This window comes from Dama dama, chromosome 19, assembly GCF_033118175.1.
Source record: "Dama dama isolate Ldn47 chromosome 19, ASM3311817v1, whole genome shotgun sequence".
Lineage (NCBI taxonomy): Eukaryota > Metazoa > Chordata > Mammalia > Artiodactyla > Cervidae > Dama > Dama dama.
Genome location: NC_083699.1, coordinates 66,063,708 through 66,076,645, shown reverse-complemented (window position 1 = coordinate 66,076,645; position 12,938 = coordinate 66,063,708). Strand labels below are relative to the sequence as shown.

General features: G+C 46.8%; 1 protein-coding gene across 1 annotated transcript in view; it reads left to right on the top strand.

Annotated features, from left to right (window-relative positions):
* Nucleotides 1-12,938, top strand: part of EAF1 (ELL associated factor 1) — a 14,133-nt gene extending 1,195 nt beyond the window's left edge. Inside the window, exons 2-6 of the mRNA XM_061167291.1 lie at nucleotides 1,101-1,195; nucleotides 3,124-3,260; nucleotides 4,834-5,024; nucleotides 6,618-6,842; nucleotides 9,475-12,938. Of these exons, the coding sequence (XP_061023274.1) occupies nucleotides 1,101-1,195; nucleotides 3,124-3,260; nucleotides 4,834-5,024; nucleotides 6,618-6,842; nucleotides 9,475-9,521 (695 nt within the window). The 3' untranslated portion in view covers nucleotides 9,522-12,938. The remainder of the gene's footprint in view (nucleotides 1-1,100; nucleotides 1,196-3,123; nucleotides 3,261-4,833; nucleotides 5,025-6,617; nucleotides 6,843-9,474) is intronic.

Here is a 12,938-nt window from a genome sequence, read left to right as displayed (position 1 = left end):
TGATTACAGACTCTGTTGAGGGAGGGCCTTTCCACTCTGTATCCTGGGTGAAGAATTGGCCGCCGGCGCATCCCACTGTGATTCACAGACTCCTGGTTTCGAGTCCTGGTAGCCCCAGTACTGGTTAAGACTTGTTTTTGTCCGAGGAGCTCTTAGATGTGACTCAACACCTTGAAACAGGGCGTAGTAGATAATGAACTTCTGTTTTCCTGTGGTCACTTGCCAGGCCATTAGTCTGCTTCCTGCTGACAGCAGATCACCCTCTGAGGGGCTGGGTTTTGGGAATGGCATAAGAGCAGCATCATTTCCTGAGCAGTTTACTAAGCTGATGTGTTAGCAGAATGAAGGGCAATGTGCAGTTTAAATCAGACGCTTGACAGAAGTGCCTGGCCTGCTGTTTGAGGCAGGTTTGTGTTAAAAGGGAGTAACGTGGCTGTTCACACTGTGCCTTAACTGCAATTCAGAAACATGGGCAGGATTAACCTTTGGAAATACAGTTCAACCTTCTACTCCAGATATCTATAGGAATATTCTTATTAGAGCTATGGAACTTGAGTGTGGCAAATCCTAACTTTGACAGTTCTTATCAAAATGAAATCAACTTATATCATGCTGTGACCTTTCATGTTTCATATTGTGTTTTACAATCACAGCGTTTTAAAAACATATTCTGTTGCTTTTCATCTTTATAATAACCCTAATAAAACACCTCATTGTGGGTAATAAGGCATGAATTTTCATCTGTCACTTGGGGGAAGGGAGTATCTTTGCTTAATGAAATGTTATCTGAAGTCTAGCCTTTTTCCTTCAAAATTATCCAGTGGGGATAAGAGGGAAAGTATATGGAGGTATAGATGAAACAATATTGTCCCAGAACTGATAATGAAGCTGGGTGATGGTACGCAGGACTCATTGTAGTATTCTCTTTGCTGTTGTATATGAGAAGTTTTCCACAGTGAGATAACATTTTAAGAAATTCTAAGTGGTTTGTATTTTTTTTTATCTGAGTTGCAAAAAATTTCCATTCTTACACGCAAATGCCCTGCAAGCACTTGGTACAAGTAACCTGGTGAATAAATGCTTTGTTTCTTTCCCTTTAGATGACTTTAAGCCGGCATCTATAGACACTTCCTGTGAAGGAGAGCTTCAGGTTGGCAAAGGCGATGAAGTCACGATTACACTGCCACACATCCCTGTAGGTTTTATTCCATCATTGTTGTTTTTCAATATGGAATCACAGTAAATCTTCATATTCTGTTACTGCAGTTTGATTTCCTCCTTTTTAAAAACTTCTAGATTTCCAAAGTGGCAACATAAGGAGAAAAGGAACTCTGGGGAGTGGATGGGATGGAATTCATGCTTCCTAGGCTCCTGAGCAAAAAAATTCTTTGTCGTTTTTCCCAAACTCCCTTTTTCCCTTTTGTTCCAAAGAAGGCATGGTGGAACCTGGCTCCTCCCTTAGACATATGTAGCCTCCCCCAACAGCTGAAGAAAAAGAGGCCTAAGTGCCCTATGGGTATAAAACAGCAACAGCTTAGGAGCGTGGAGAGGCAGGGGCAGGATCAGCGTGGTTTGTGAATCTGGCAGGGGGTGATATGCAGGCTGGTGGTTTCAGGCAGGGCCTCGGTTCAGAGCCCCAGGTTAAAAGCTGAGTGGAGAACCCTCCCAGAGAGAGACACTGCTGAAGCCTTACCAAGGCACCTCTGTGATCTCAAGGATCAGACAGAATAGTCTTTAATGAACATGTGTCAGTGCATGTCTGAGGCCTGTCCTGGAACATGATAAGTTCTTGGTAACCAGTGAGAGAAAGAAAAGGCTCTAGACAGAGACCTGGGAAGCTTTGTGCTAACAAAAAACTGTCTGCCAGTTTAAACTGCTGTCTCATTAGTTGTCTTTGGCAGGTTACATCATCTCCCTTTGGACCTTAGTTTCCCAAATGTAAAATAAAGAGGTTAGATAAGTGGTCCCTAAGGTCCCTTCCAGCTCTTAATTTTTACTGTCTGAACCAGGAGTCAAGGAGCCAACCAATTTCTGATTCCATCAAGGGGATTAAATGATATATTCAACAAATATTAACATCCACCCACCGTGATGCTGGCTCATTACTAGGTACTGAGAATATAGTCTTGAAGAAAACAAGCGTGTTTCTTGCCTTTAGGGAGTTTCAATAACTGTAGAAAAACATAGCACTTACTTTAGAAAATCTAGGGAGACTTCCCTGAGGAAGTGACCTTTAAGCAGATTTGAAGGTTGAATAATTGAAAGGGAGGGAGGGGTTGGGATGTTGCAGACAGAATCCTTGTTAAATCCCTTCAAGACAGAACTTGCGGTTCTGAGAGAGGACTGGTGCCTTCTTCTCTGGGACCCGCAGAGCCCGGGGTGAGAGGAGCCGGGTGCAATGGAGGGGCCAGGTGGCTGGTTTGAAGGTTTTCTTCTTGGGTCTTAAGCACTGGGCAGTCTTGGAAGGCCTTAAGCAGGATAGTGGCTTGAGGTACTTGAACCAGCTAGAACAGTGAGCTTGGAGAAGGTGTGTGGTTACTTAGCATGAAGGGGAAGCCCGGACTCTCCTATTACAAGGAAGTGCAGAGATCACTCACTAGCTTTACTGCTCATAGTGAGAGCTCTATTCAGTGTCAGACATGAACGTGTCATTTCTGTTCTCAGTTCACACTTTACTGTTATTTGTACATTTCCCAAATCTCTGGAAAATGTACAGTAATTTTAAAATTTTATGTATATTTCTTGATTACTTAGAGCTAGTTGCACAGTTACAGAGTCTTGTTATATTACTTCCTCTTTAACTCCTGGCTTCCCAAGCAAAAATAAAATACAAATCAGTTTATTCTGTTTCTTTAAAAAAAAAAAAAAATGTTTATTTGACTGTGCTGAATCTTGGTTGCAGCAGGTGGGATCTCGTTCCCTGACCAGGAAGCGAACCTGGGCCCCTGGCATTGAGCACAGAGTCTTAGCCACTGGACCACCAAGGAAGTCCCCTTTCTATTCCTGTTTGGGTAGTTCTGATAAAAGATTTGATGAGATAAAGCCAGCTCTAAATTCAGTCTTGATATTCGTAACTGGAGTATTTGGTTTGATTGTCTGAATTGTTCTTTTGTGGCGGAAAAGGGATCCACACCACCGATGACTGTGTTCAAGGGGAACAAGCGGCCTTACCAGAAGGACTGTGTGCTGATCATCAATCACGACACTGGAGAATATGTGCTGGAAAAGCTCAGCAGCAGCATCCAGGTCAAGAAGACACGGTATGTGAAAAAGCAGATAAAGGTTGCTGTGCCATTTCTGTAGACTTACCTTGTCTATTCAGTTATTTTATAAGAATGTGCATGTCTGGGAACTTAGTGTCCTGTTGACAGTCTCAGCAACTCCCACCTGTGTCTTCTCAGACAAGTCAATAAAATATATTTTCTTCAAAGGCAATGAAAATAAATAATGTTGTTAAGACTTGAAATATAGAAGTCACTGGTGAGAGGGGTGAACTTTATGATTAAGTCAATTTTATTAATCTCATGGTAGTTGATGCAGTACCACCCAAGGGATAAGATTTAAGTTTACAGACTTAAAATTATGAAAGAATAATTGAGTAATATATATTATTTTTTAGAGTGACAACATTAAATTTTTACAAGAGACATTTGAGATCATTATCAAAGCTTTATCTAATTTCTTTTGAATAGTGAGCTCTTTTAATTTTTAATTTGACAGGCATTACATGTGTCATATGAGGCCAATTAGATTTTACTTTAAAGTCAAATTCTATTCTATAAATAGAAGTAACCCAGTGGTTATATTATTGTGATACAGTAATTATTGTAATAGAGTAAATAAATTTTAAAGAGAGTGTTAGTTCAATGTTTTTCTGTGTATGCTTCCTCAAGCCGTTTTTCTTTACTCATTCCACAAAAAGTAAACGTACCCACCATTTATTGAGGTCTTATCACAGGCCAGGCACTGTGCTAGATGTTTTACATGCATTATCTAACCTTTACAAGTAACTTTTGGAAAGGTGGTGTTGTTATCCTTGTGAACACACGCACACAGATGGAGAGATGGGGTCAGTGCGCCGGTGCCTCCCTAAGTTCAGGGCTGGCGGGGAGCCCCCTCCTGCTGTGCAGTGTGTGGGTAGATTACCTCCTCCAGCCAGGGGCTGCGGTTATCCTCCTGGAAGCTGTTGGTTGTGGGCGTTTCTGTTACTACTCAGTGTCCTCTGGGGAACAGCAGTGTTTTATCACTTAAGTGTTTGTTAAAAATACAAGATTTCAGGACCTATTAAGTCAGAGTCTGCACTTTAATGAGATTCCCCAAAGTTTGAAAAGTGCTGAGCTAGTCCATTTACAAAATAAATTGTTGATGGTACTTCCTTGGTCTGGGGTGGAATGCTCTGCCTGTCTGCCAGCAAGAGCTGGCATGTGACAAAATGAGTGGTAAATAGAGAATGGGAAAAAAACTTCGAACAGGCCAGTATTTCCAGAGCTAGTTTTCTTTAATAACACATTTGCGTGTGGTTATAACTTTATAGTGTGCAGAAGTTGAGTAGTTACATTATTCTGTTATCATAATCACAGTATATCCTACCTCAGTGCCTTAGCTGCTGCGCAATAAAAAAACATGAGCTCCTTGAGGGTGGCAAGTGTGGTATCCATCTGTCTCTGGTGCACGATGCAGAACTGGAATGCAGTAGAATGAGTAGTTTGTGTGATAAAATTCAGTCTTCTGAGGCCTGGGGCTCTGCAGGTGCTTCCAGGAGCTTGGTAACTGGGGCAGATCTGAGAACCACTGTTTTTGCCCCTCTAATTTACAGACTGCTTCTCATTTCAGAGCTGAGGGGAGCAGTAAAATCCAAGCCCGGATGGAGCAGCAGCCCCCACGACCCCCACAGCCATCCCAGCCGCCGCCACCACCACCTCCTATACCGTTCAGAGCACCAACGAAGCCTCCGGCTGGACCCAAAACCTCTCCCTTGAAGGATAACCCCTCACCTGAACCTCAGCTGGATGACATCAAAAGAGGTAGAGAGCAGTTTCTGGAGCCCCAGTAGCAGCTTGGAGGAGGGCATTGATGTTTCTGTGGAGGCACAGGGCTGGCAGCATGGGCGTTCTGCCACTGTAGCAGTTTCTGCAGGGGTCACCGTTCCAGAGGTGATGGGTGTGCAGGGGTTACCACTCACCTCATTTGATAAGAGGGAGTTCAGTGGCTTGAGCTCTGGCTGTCTTTGCAGCGGTCTGCTTAGAGGCCCGGGGTGTAAACGAGCCTGACTACCATCTGAAGGTCCATATGGCAGACCTTTAAGCCTTTGGGAGAAGAGAATTCCCAGTGCTGGGGGTGAGAACCAAGTGTGCCGATGTAAATACCGTGTGCAGGTCAGATTCCTCAGCCACTGCTTTGCACTGACACCAGGTGTGACGTGGGAGAGCTCCTTGACCAGTGGCCTCCGAGGACTTAGCTGTCTGGTCAGGCTCTCTCCAGTGCACGCCTGAGGCAGAGCTCACCATGGTTTTCTCCCCCACACGGTGGATGGTTTTAGTTGTCCAGACTGTTAGGAAGTTATGAAGGTAAGTGTTGTATTTCATATTTGTGAAGTTTTATGAAATAAAATTAAACCCATAACAGCAGTAAACAGGAAAAGATACAAAGTTGGCCTTGGGAAATTTGCCTTTTCCACCTTGTGGAAATACTGTCTTTTTGCAAATGAGATCACTCTGTGGGGCACAGTTGTTAAGCATCTAGATTTTGTTTTTCCTCGTGGAGATTGGTATGTTCTCTGTGGAAGTTTTCAATTTAGCTGAATAGGAATTGGGCCATGAGTGGTTGGTTGTTGCCATTTATGCTTAAAGGAGCCATAGTCATTTAAGGTCTCGTGGTGTGTTTGGACAGGTGAATCTGGCATCTTCCTCCATGTGTTCTGTGGTGGATTCTTAATATGCTCACGGACACTGAAGTGGTCGGGTAAAACGTGTTCCTTCCCTCCTTTATGTTTAATACAAACGCAGCACCTAAAGGCATGGCTGTCCGTCAAATGTGTAAAGAGGACAGAGGAGGAAGAGAAAGACATTCTTCAGCAGCCTTGGCCCCTCCTGTGAGCCTCGTGGGCCATGCGAGCTGGAAAGGACCCCAGAGGCCATCTGCTCTGGCCCTTCCTCTTTCCAGAGTGTCCTGGAAAATTCATTGCCTTCCACCTGGGTCTCCCAGCTGACTAGACATGAATCCAGAGCAAGTGCTCAGACCTTCCAGTTCCTGTTCAGATACTTCTCAGCCCCTGAGCAGAATATTGCTCTTCTCCTACTTGGTGTTTAATCCTGTCATTCACAATCTTTTTTTTTTTCTTTTTCTTTTTCTTTTTTTTAAGTGGATAAGGCCAAACAGACTTAACTTAGTTTCTTAAAAGAATCGTTAGCTTGAACCAGTGTGCGTTTTGAGTACTTTGGGTGAATTAAGTGTTTCCATTGTTAGGTGTTTTTGTTTGTGGGTTTGGGTCGTTTTGTTTGCTTTTGAGGGCTGGAGAGGTGGGAGCTCATCTCAGGTACCATCGTTGCTCTGGGTTTTGCTCCTGCCCTGCGTGTGGCAAGCTCGACGCGCTGACCCCGCCCTGTCGTCTGTTCTAGAGCTGAGGGCCGAGGTGGACATCATCGAGCAGATGAGTAGCAGCAGTGGGAGTAGCTCCTCAGACTCCGAGAGCTCCTCGGGGAGTGACGACGACAGCTCCAGCAGCGGCGGCGAGGACAGCGGCCCCGCGTCGCCCCCGCAGCCCTATGGCAGCCGGCCAGCGGTGGCTAACGGGACTGGAGCCCCGCGGCCGCCAGGGAGCACGCAGCTCATGAGCACCCTCAGTAAGTGCGCCTTCCCGCTGTCGGCTGGGGCGGAGCTGGGAGGGCTGGTCGGATTGGTGGCTTCTGTCTGTCTTACGCCAGAGTCTGTAAACCTGAAGATATTTACGGCGTAAGAAAGGGTCCTGCAAAGACAGTTTAAAGCAGAAAGGAGCAAGTCCCCAAGCAGTAAAAAACAGGAAGTGCAAAACTAAAAATCGGTTCCTTCTCTTGGCACAGTTTACATTTTGTGGATTCTGGGAAGTGCTGATGTGTGAGCGGCAGGGTTCTCTGTTTTTGTGTATCCCAGGTTTTAAGGGCCCTGCCTGCCCCCATGCAGGTCTTTGTCTGGTCCTGAAAGCCCAGTGCCAGCACACTGCAGGGTCCCACCACCACAGAGGGGAGCGGGTGCCCTTAGGATGTGTTTGGAACCAGCCGACCTTGGGCAGGAGGGAAGGAAGGGACACTGTGGTGTCTGGTGGCCTTTGGCACAGTTGGTGGTGGTAAGGCAGAGGACACCGAGAGCAACCGTCTTAGTCTTGGAGGTGGGATGACGTGGGTCTGTTCGCTGTCCTCTTGCCAGAGTCCCTGGAGCTGGGTGTCCTCCTGGGCTGACTTCGGGAGGTGTCCTAACCCTGCTTCTGTGGCGCAGGGCAGAGTCGCTCTCAGCTCCACAGTGTAGACGTCTAACAGACCCCTTGTGTGGGGCCGGCCTTGTGGCCTCTGCCTGCTAGGGGCCAGAGCACTCCCCTGCCCACCCCAACGCACACACACACTCCCGTATGTGCTGGGCCCTACTCTCCTACCTAAGTGAGTTCAGCACTGTTGTGACGCCAGTGAAGGCTGTCTTCTGCCATCTCACGGTACAAGCTGAGCTTCTGGATTTCAGGTATACTTAGCACTCTTCCCCGTTGGTTCAGGATACTATCTTTTACACTGGGCATCTGGTATTCATACTGGAGAATGACCACAGCTCCTGTGACTGTGTAACTCAGCTCTTCGTTTTACCCAGTCAGTGCTAAACTTCCTTTCCTTCCAGAAAGTAAGAGCCAAAAATGGCTCAGTGCATGTTACTTAACCTACCAGTGCCTTAAACTCTTATTTAGCTCTTTATGGCTCTTTATCAGCTTTCCCGGCTTGCATCTTTTCCAATGGCAAGACCTTAATCTTTGCATACCACATATACAATTAAGTACTGAAGTTACTTAAACCAGGATCGTCAACCAGAACCAACTCACAAACCGTAAAGTCACAGTAAATAGCACAAATCTCTTAAACCCTAATGTGAAAACATACAGAGTGATAATATTGTTTTCCTCGATGGTAGCATGCATTATATCTTTTCCCCCAAAAAACAAATGGATCAGTTTGAACCTGGGTCAAATAAACTGTTAAGAAATCTCAGAACTGAGTCTTCAGCTCTGTCACGCTGAGCCGTTCACATGCACGTCGCCTTCTTCGTAAGTGACGGTGCTCGGCTCTTCTGATTGGGATTACTTGCTGGTCCTGGGGCTCCTTCCCCATGTCTGGAACAGCAGAGGTCCCCTTGACTGGTCTCAGACCTCTTTATGTCATAAAAATTATTGAGGACCCCGAGGAGCTTTTATGTTTGTAGCTTGTGTCAGTGTTTACCACATTAGAAATTAAAACTGAGAAATGCTTAAAATACTCAGTAATTCATCTGAAAAAAATGACAATCAGCCATATGATAATAAAAATAACACTTTTATGAAAAATTTTCTAAATAAAAAAATATTCAGTGTGAAGAGTAATGTTGCCTTAAAATTTTGCAAGTCTCTTTAACTGGCATAGTACAAAGTAGGGAGTCTTAGATCTGCTTCTGCATTCAGCCTTGCCCTTAGTTGTGTAGGTTGAAGTCTAGGAAGAAAATCTGGCATCACAAAGGTTTCTAGTTAGAAAAGGGAGGACCTTAGGTTGAAGTGTTCTGAAAGGGCCTCGGGGACCCTGATCCTGAGAACACATTGAGAGGAGATGGCCTAGAGATCAGGGATCCAGAAATGTAGAAGTTCACTTTTGTTTTATTCCAGGTGGTATCAGCTGGGGTCCTGTTATTCTTCTTTTAGATGGAAAAGCTTTACATTCTTCACTCCTAAACCTAGATGTTGCACGCTGAACAAAATTTAAGGTTTTACAGAGCTCAGTAGTTCAGGTCTGAGGTGTAAAATAATGTGACTGTTCCAGCCAGAGGGGCTGCGTGTGTGTTTATGCTGCATTAGCATATTATTGGCATAAACAGAATTTAGCTGCCTGACCAGGAAACCCAACTGGGTATTATTATTTTCGCTTTTATAAAGAAACTTGATATGAACAATTATACAAGATAGTGAATTTATAACTAGCTAGTTATAAGTATCTTTTGCTATTTATTGAGACCTGTAAGCACTGTGTATCCAATCCTTCCCTGTTCTGCCCCAGTGTGCAGTGTTGCTGTACTTTGCAGATGCAAAAATAGCAATTCTTTTAAAATGTTGACTCTACAAGTTTTGTGGCCGAGCTGAATCAGTTTTCCTCCATAATTAAACTGAACCAGCCTGGTGTTACTGGAGCGTGAGAGCCCAGAGGGTCAACCAAAGAACCACAGGGGAGTCGTTTTTAAACTGTGTCCTTTTGGTCTGATTCTGTTTTCTCTTTATAGGAAATGACTTGCAGTTGAGCGAGTCTGGCAGTGACAGTGATGACTAGAGCCGGATCTTTTGAAATCAACTTTTTGGTGCACAGATCTGCCGCGAGACCAGGCTGCTTTAGTGTGGCATCCACACTGAGAGGAAGACGTGGGGATCGTGACTCTAGGAGGAATTGGAGGCTCTGAAGCACTCAGATGTGCATGTCTTTAACTTAGCGGTGATGGGTGATTTTCTCATGTGATTTTTGAACAATCTCAACGTTTCAAAGTTTTAAGTAGATCTATAGCAGAACTAACAGAATTGTATCTCTATTTGGTTAACACTGTTAATGGAAACCAGACAAACGTGCCCTGGCCTAGGTTCCTCAAAGGCCACTTCTCCTGGTCAGTGTTTCACTTTCAAACCTCAGCAGCCACCAGCGTGGCCAAGTGGTTTGCCCCAGTGAAAGGAAGCTCAGTCTCTGAGAGGTGCGGGAGAGGGCAGCCTGCAACCCCAGCATGGAAGCATGTTCCAACCACTTCCAGTTACAGACCCGCGGCAGTGAGGAAGTTCTGTCTGACCCAGTCTGGCTGGCCTGTGTGGAAATGGACTTCAGGATGGGGTAGGAGAGCATCAGCGGGGGGACCTGGATCGTGGCTCAGCCCCACGTCTGCAGATGAGGAAGGGACGGGCCTGGCTGGTGTGGGGCCAGCGTCTTGCCCCAGGCCAGGCCTTCCCACTACTCCCACCCCTGAATCTCCTATTGGAACCAGAGAGTCTTGTCCATGGGCCTGTGTAAGAGCTGTGTTGTGCATTAGAGCTTTTCCTGGATTCCAAAAGATAGGAGTGTGGGCTCCTTCTAGCTCCAGTTTAGATCCACGCAGTCCCTGAATACATCAGTCCCTCATGAGGGGAGTGGGGGAGCAAATGAAGCCAGCAGCCACGGTGCTGATGCACGTGACTCGCTTAAACTGGGGCTTTCAGCTCCGTGTGGATCCATAACAAGAGGGCTTCTCTCGGAGGCTGCCAGCGGGGACTGGTGTGGGACGGCTGAGGTGAGGAGGCCTCTGGGCAGATGCTCTCCAGACCGGGGTACAGGTGGGAGGCGTGCAGTGTGCAATGAGCAGGTGTTGGCAGGGCTCCCCAGTTCTTGCTTTTGCACCGCTGTTCTTGCCTGGCTCCCAAGCTGACTCGTTTTTTATACGCAACCAGAAGAAAGTCACAGGATTGCCTCCTGCGGTGTGCCCTTTCCAGATGAATCTGTCGTTGCGGGAAACCGGTCACTAGGAAGCATTCCGTATAGAGCAGACGTTGTGATAAGGTGTCCCACAATTAGTGCATTAGCTTGGAGTCGCCCATTCTGTCATTTGAATGATTACGTTCTGAGAAATTTCTGTCTGCTTCGATTCAGTGGTATTGAGAACATGAAGACTGACCTTCCTCCCTCTGGGTGGCTTCTCCTTGGCTAGTGGAGGGAAGCAGTCTGGACCCAGGAAGAAGCTAGGTGATCGGTGGCAGGGGCTTTGAGTTGAGCCTCACGAAGTCACCTGTGTCCCCCGCGCGGCGGCCCCAGTTAGCTGGAGCGGGGCTGGGCGGCCTGCTCACGCCGCTCCTCCAGCTGGGCTTGGGGTCAGGCCGGCGCCTGCGCTGGGTCCTCAGGGGCCACACCAGCACCTGCGCTGGGTCCTCCACCCGTCATGGGGCTTCGTGGAGTTCATGGCAGGTAGGAACTTTATTATAATGAATTGATTGTTTTTAATTTATTGGTAATGACAGCTCAGGGAAGCTGAAGGTCATGGTTGTGTGTGTTAGTCGCTCACTCATGTCTGACTCTTTGCGACCCCATGGACTGTAACTCGCCAGGCTTCTCTGTCCATAGGATTCTCCAGCAAGAATACCGTAGTGGGTTGCCATTTCCTTCCCCAGGGGATCTTCCCCAGTGAGGGGTCAAAGCCAGGTCTCCTGCATTGCAGGTGGATGCCTTCCCGTCTGAGCTACTAGGGAAGCCCAAAGGTGATGGTTGGGAGACTTGGATTGTTTCTAGACGTGGGAATTGTTTCACCGCTCTTCACTTGTTCAAGCTGGGGCAGGTACCAGGAACTTGGACTAAAGATAGATCTATTTAAGCCTCTCTCCCTCGTTTCCTCCCGTCAGGCTTGATGTGTGTGGCCAGCCTGGGGTCTGGGCCTGTCTGGTGCCTACTGGTGTCTGGGCAGTGCTTGCCAGTGGCCTGGGCCTGGGGAGTGGGCTCTGCATGCAGCCCCCACCCCGGCCCCGCTTGCCAGCCCTGCAGGCCTGTCCCAGCTGCAGGCCCAGCCCTGGTTCTGTTCTCCAAACAGCCTGTGCCTGTTTCCTCTGCAAGCCCTCCAGCTTTGCCCAGCGGAGTAAGGAATCCTTGCTTTTTGGAAATGAAGCCTCCAGCCTCACAGACTCCCCCTCACGAGTGCCCTCCTGCCAGCCAAGCTGGACCTATTCTTCCTGCCTCTGTGCCTTGTCAGCCGCCTGCCCCAGCCCTGCTCACGGGGCTCTCTGGGTGCCGCCAGCCGGAGTGCCATGTGTCCACACGGACCTTCCCCTTGCCCAGTGCTGGTCGGCGCGGGCCCCGAGCAGGCCCTGTGGTTCTCTGCTCTCTTCCCTGGAGCGCGCAGGAGCAGACTGGAGAGGCTCACAGCCTGGCGGGAAGGGCAGAGAACCACAGGGGACACTCCCGGCCTCCGGAGACAGCTGGAGACTGTTTGCGCCGGCTGTCCTGGTTTCAAAGTCTGACCGAAGCATTAAAACGGCCTTTCCTTTGTTCTGTGTACCATCTGTCACTGTGGGTGCGTGTGCGAGGTGTGAGGTGTGAAGGCTTAAGTCCGAAGCACATGAGGAGCCATGGCAAGCAAGCCGCCGTACAGGCGTGATTCGGGGAAACCTAACAAACTAGAGATGTGTCATGATGCCACTCATTAATTCTTTTATTATTTCTGTAGCAGAATCATTTTTTTAAAGTGTGGTTTTAATGTGTATGTGTTTCAGTGGTGGGAAAACTTGAAAATTCCAAGATCCTTATTACTTCCCTATTTGAGAGGCTGGTTAAGTAGGGTGTGTGTGTGGCGGGGGGGGGGGTGTGTGTGCATGTGATGTTATTTATTACACTATTCTGAAAGAGAAATTGTTGTTTGGATATACATTAGGTACAGCCAAATTGTATGTTTCCATTTGGTGAGGAAGGTAGGATCCATAAAACTCAGGCCTTAACCAGTAGGTTGGACGACAAGACCAATTGAAATGTCATGAAATGTCTTTGTTGCTCCTGTTATTTCTGTCTTGAATTAATTGTCTCCTTCTTTAATGATTATTAAAATCTTGTGCCTGAAAGTTTATTTTGCTTAATTATGAAGTAGACATGCATGTTTATATTTATGCAAAATATTTGCTGTAAAGGTTTTTTTTTTTTTGGTTTACTCTTTTTAAAAAATCACTATATTTAAGTAAAAAATGAAGGTCAGCAATA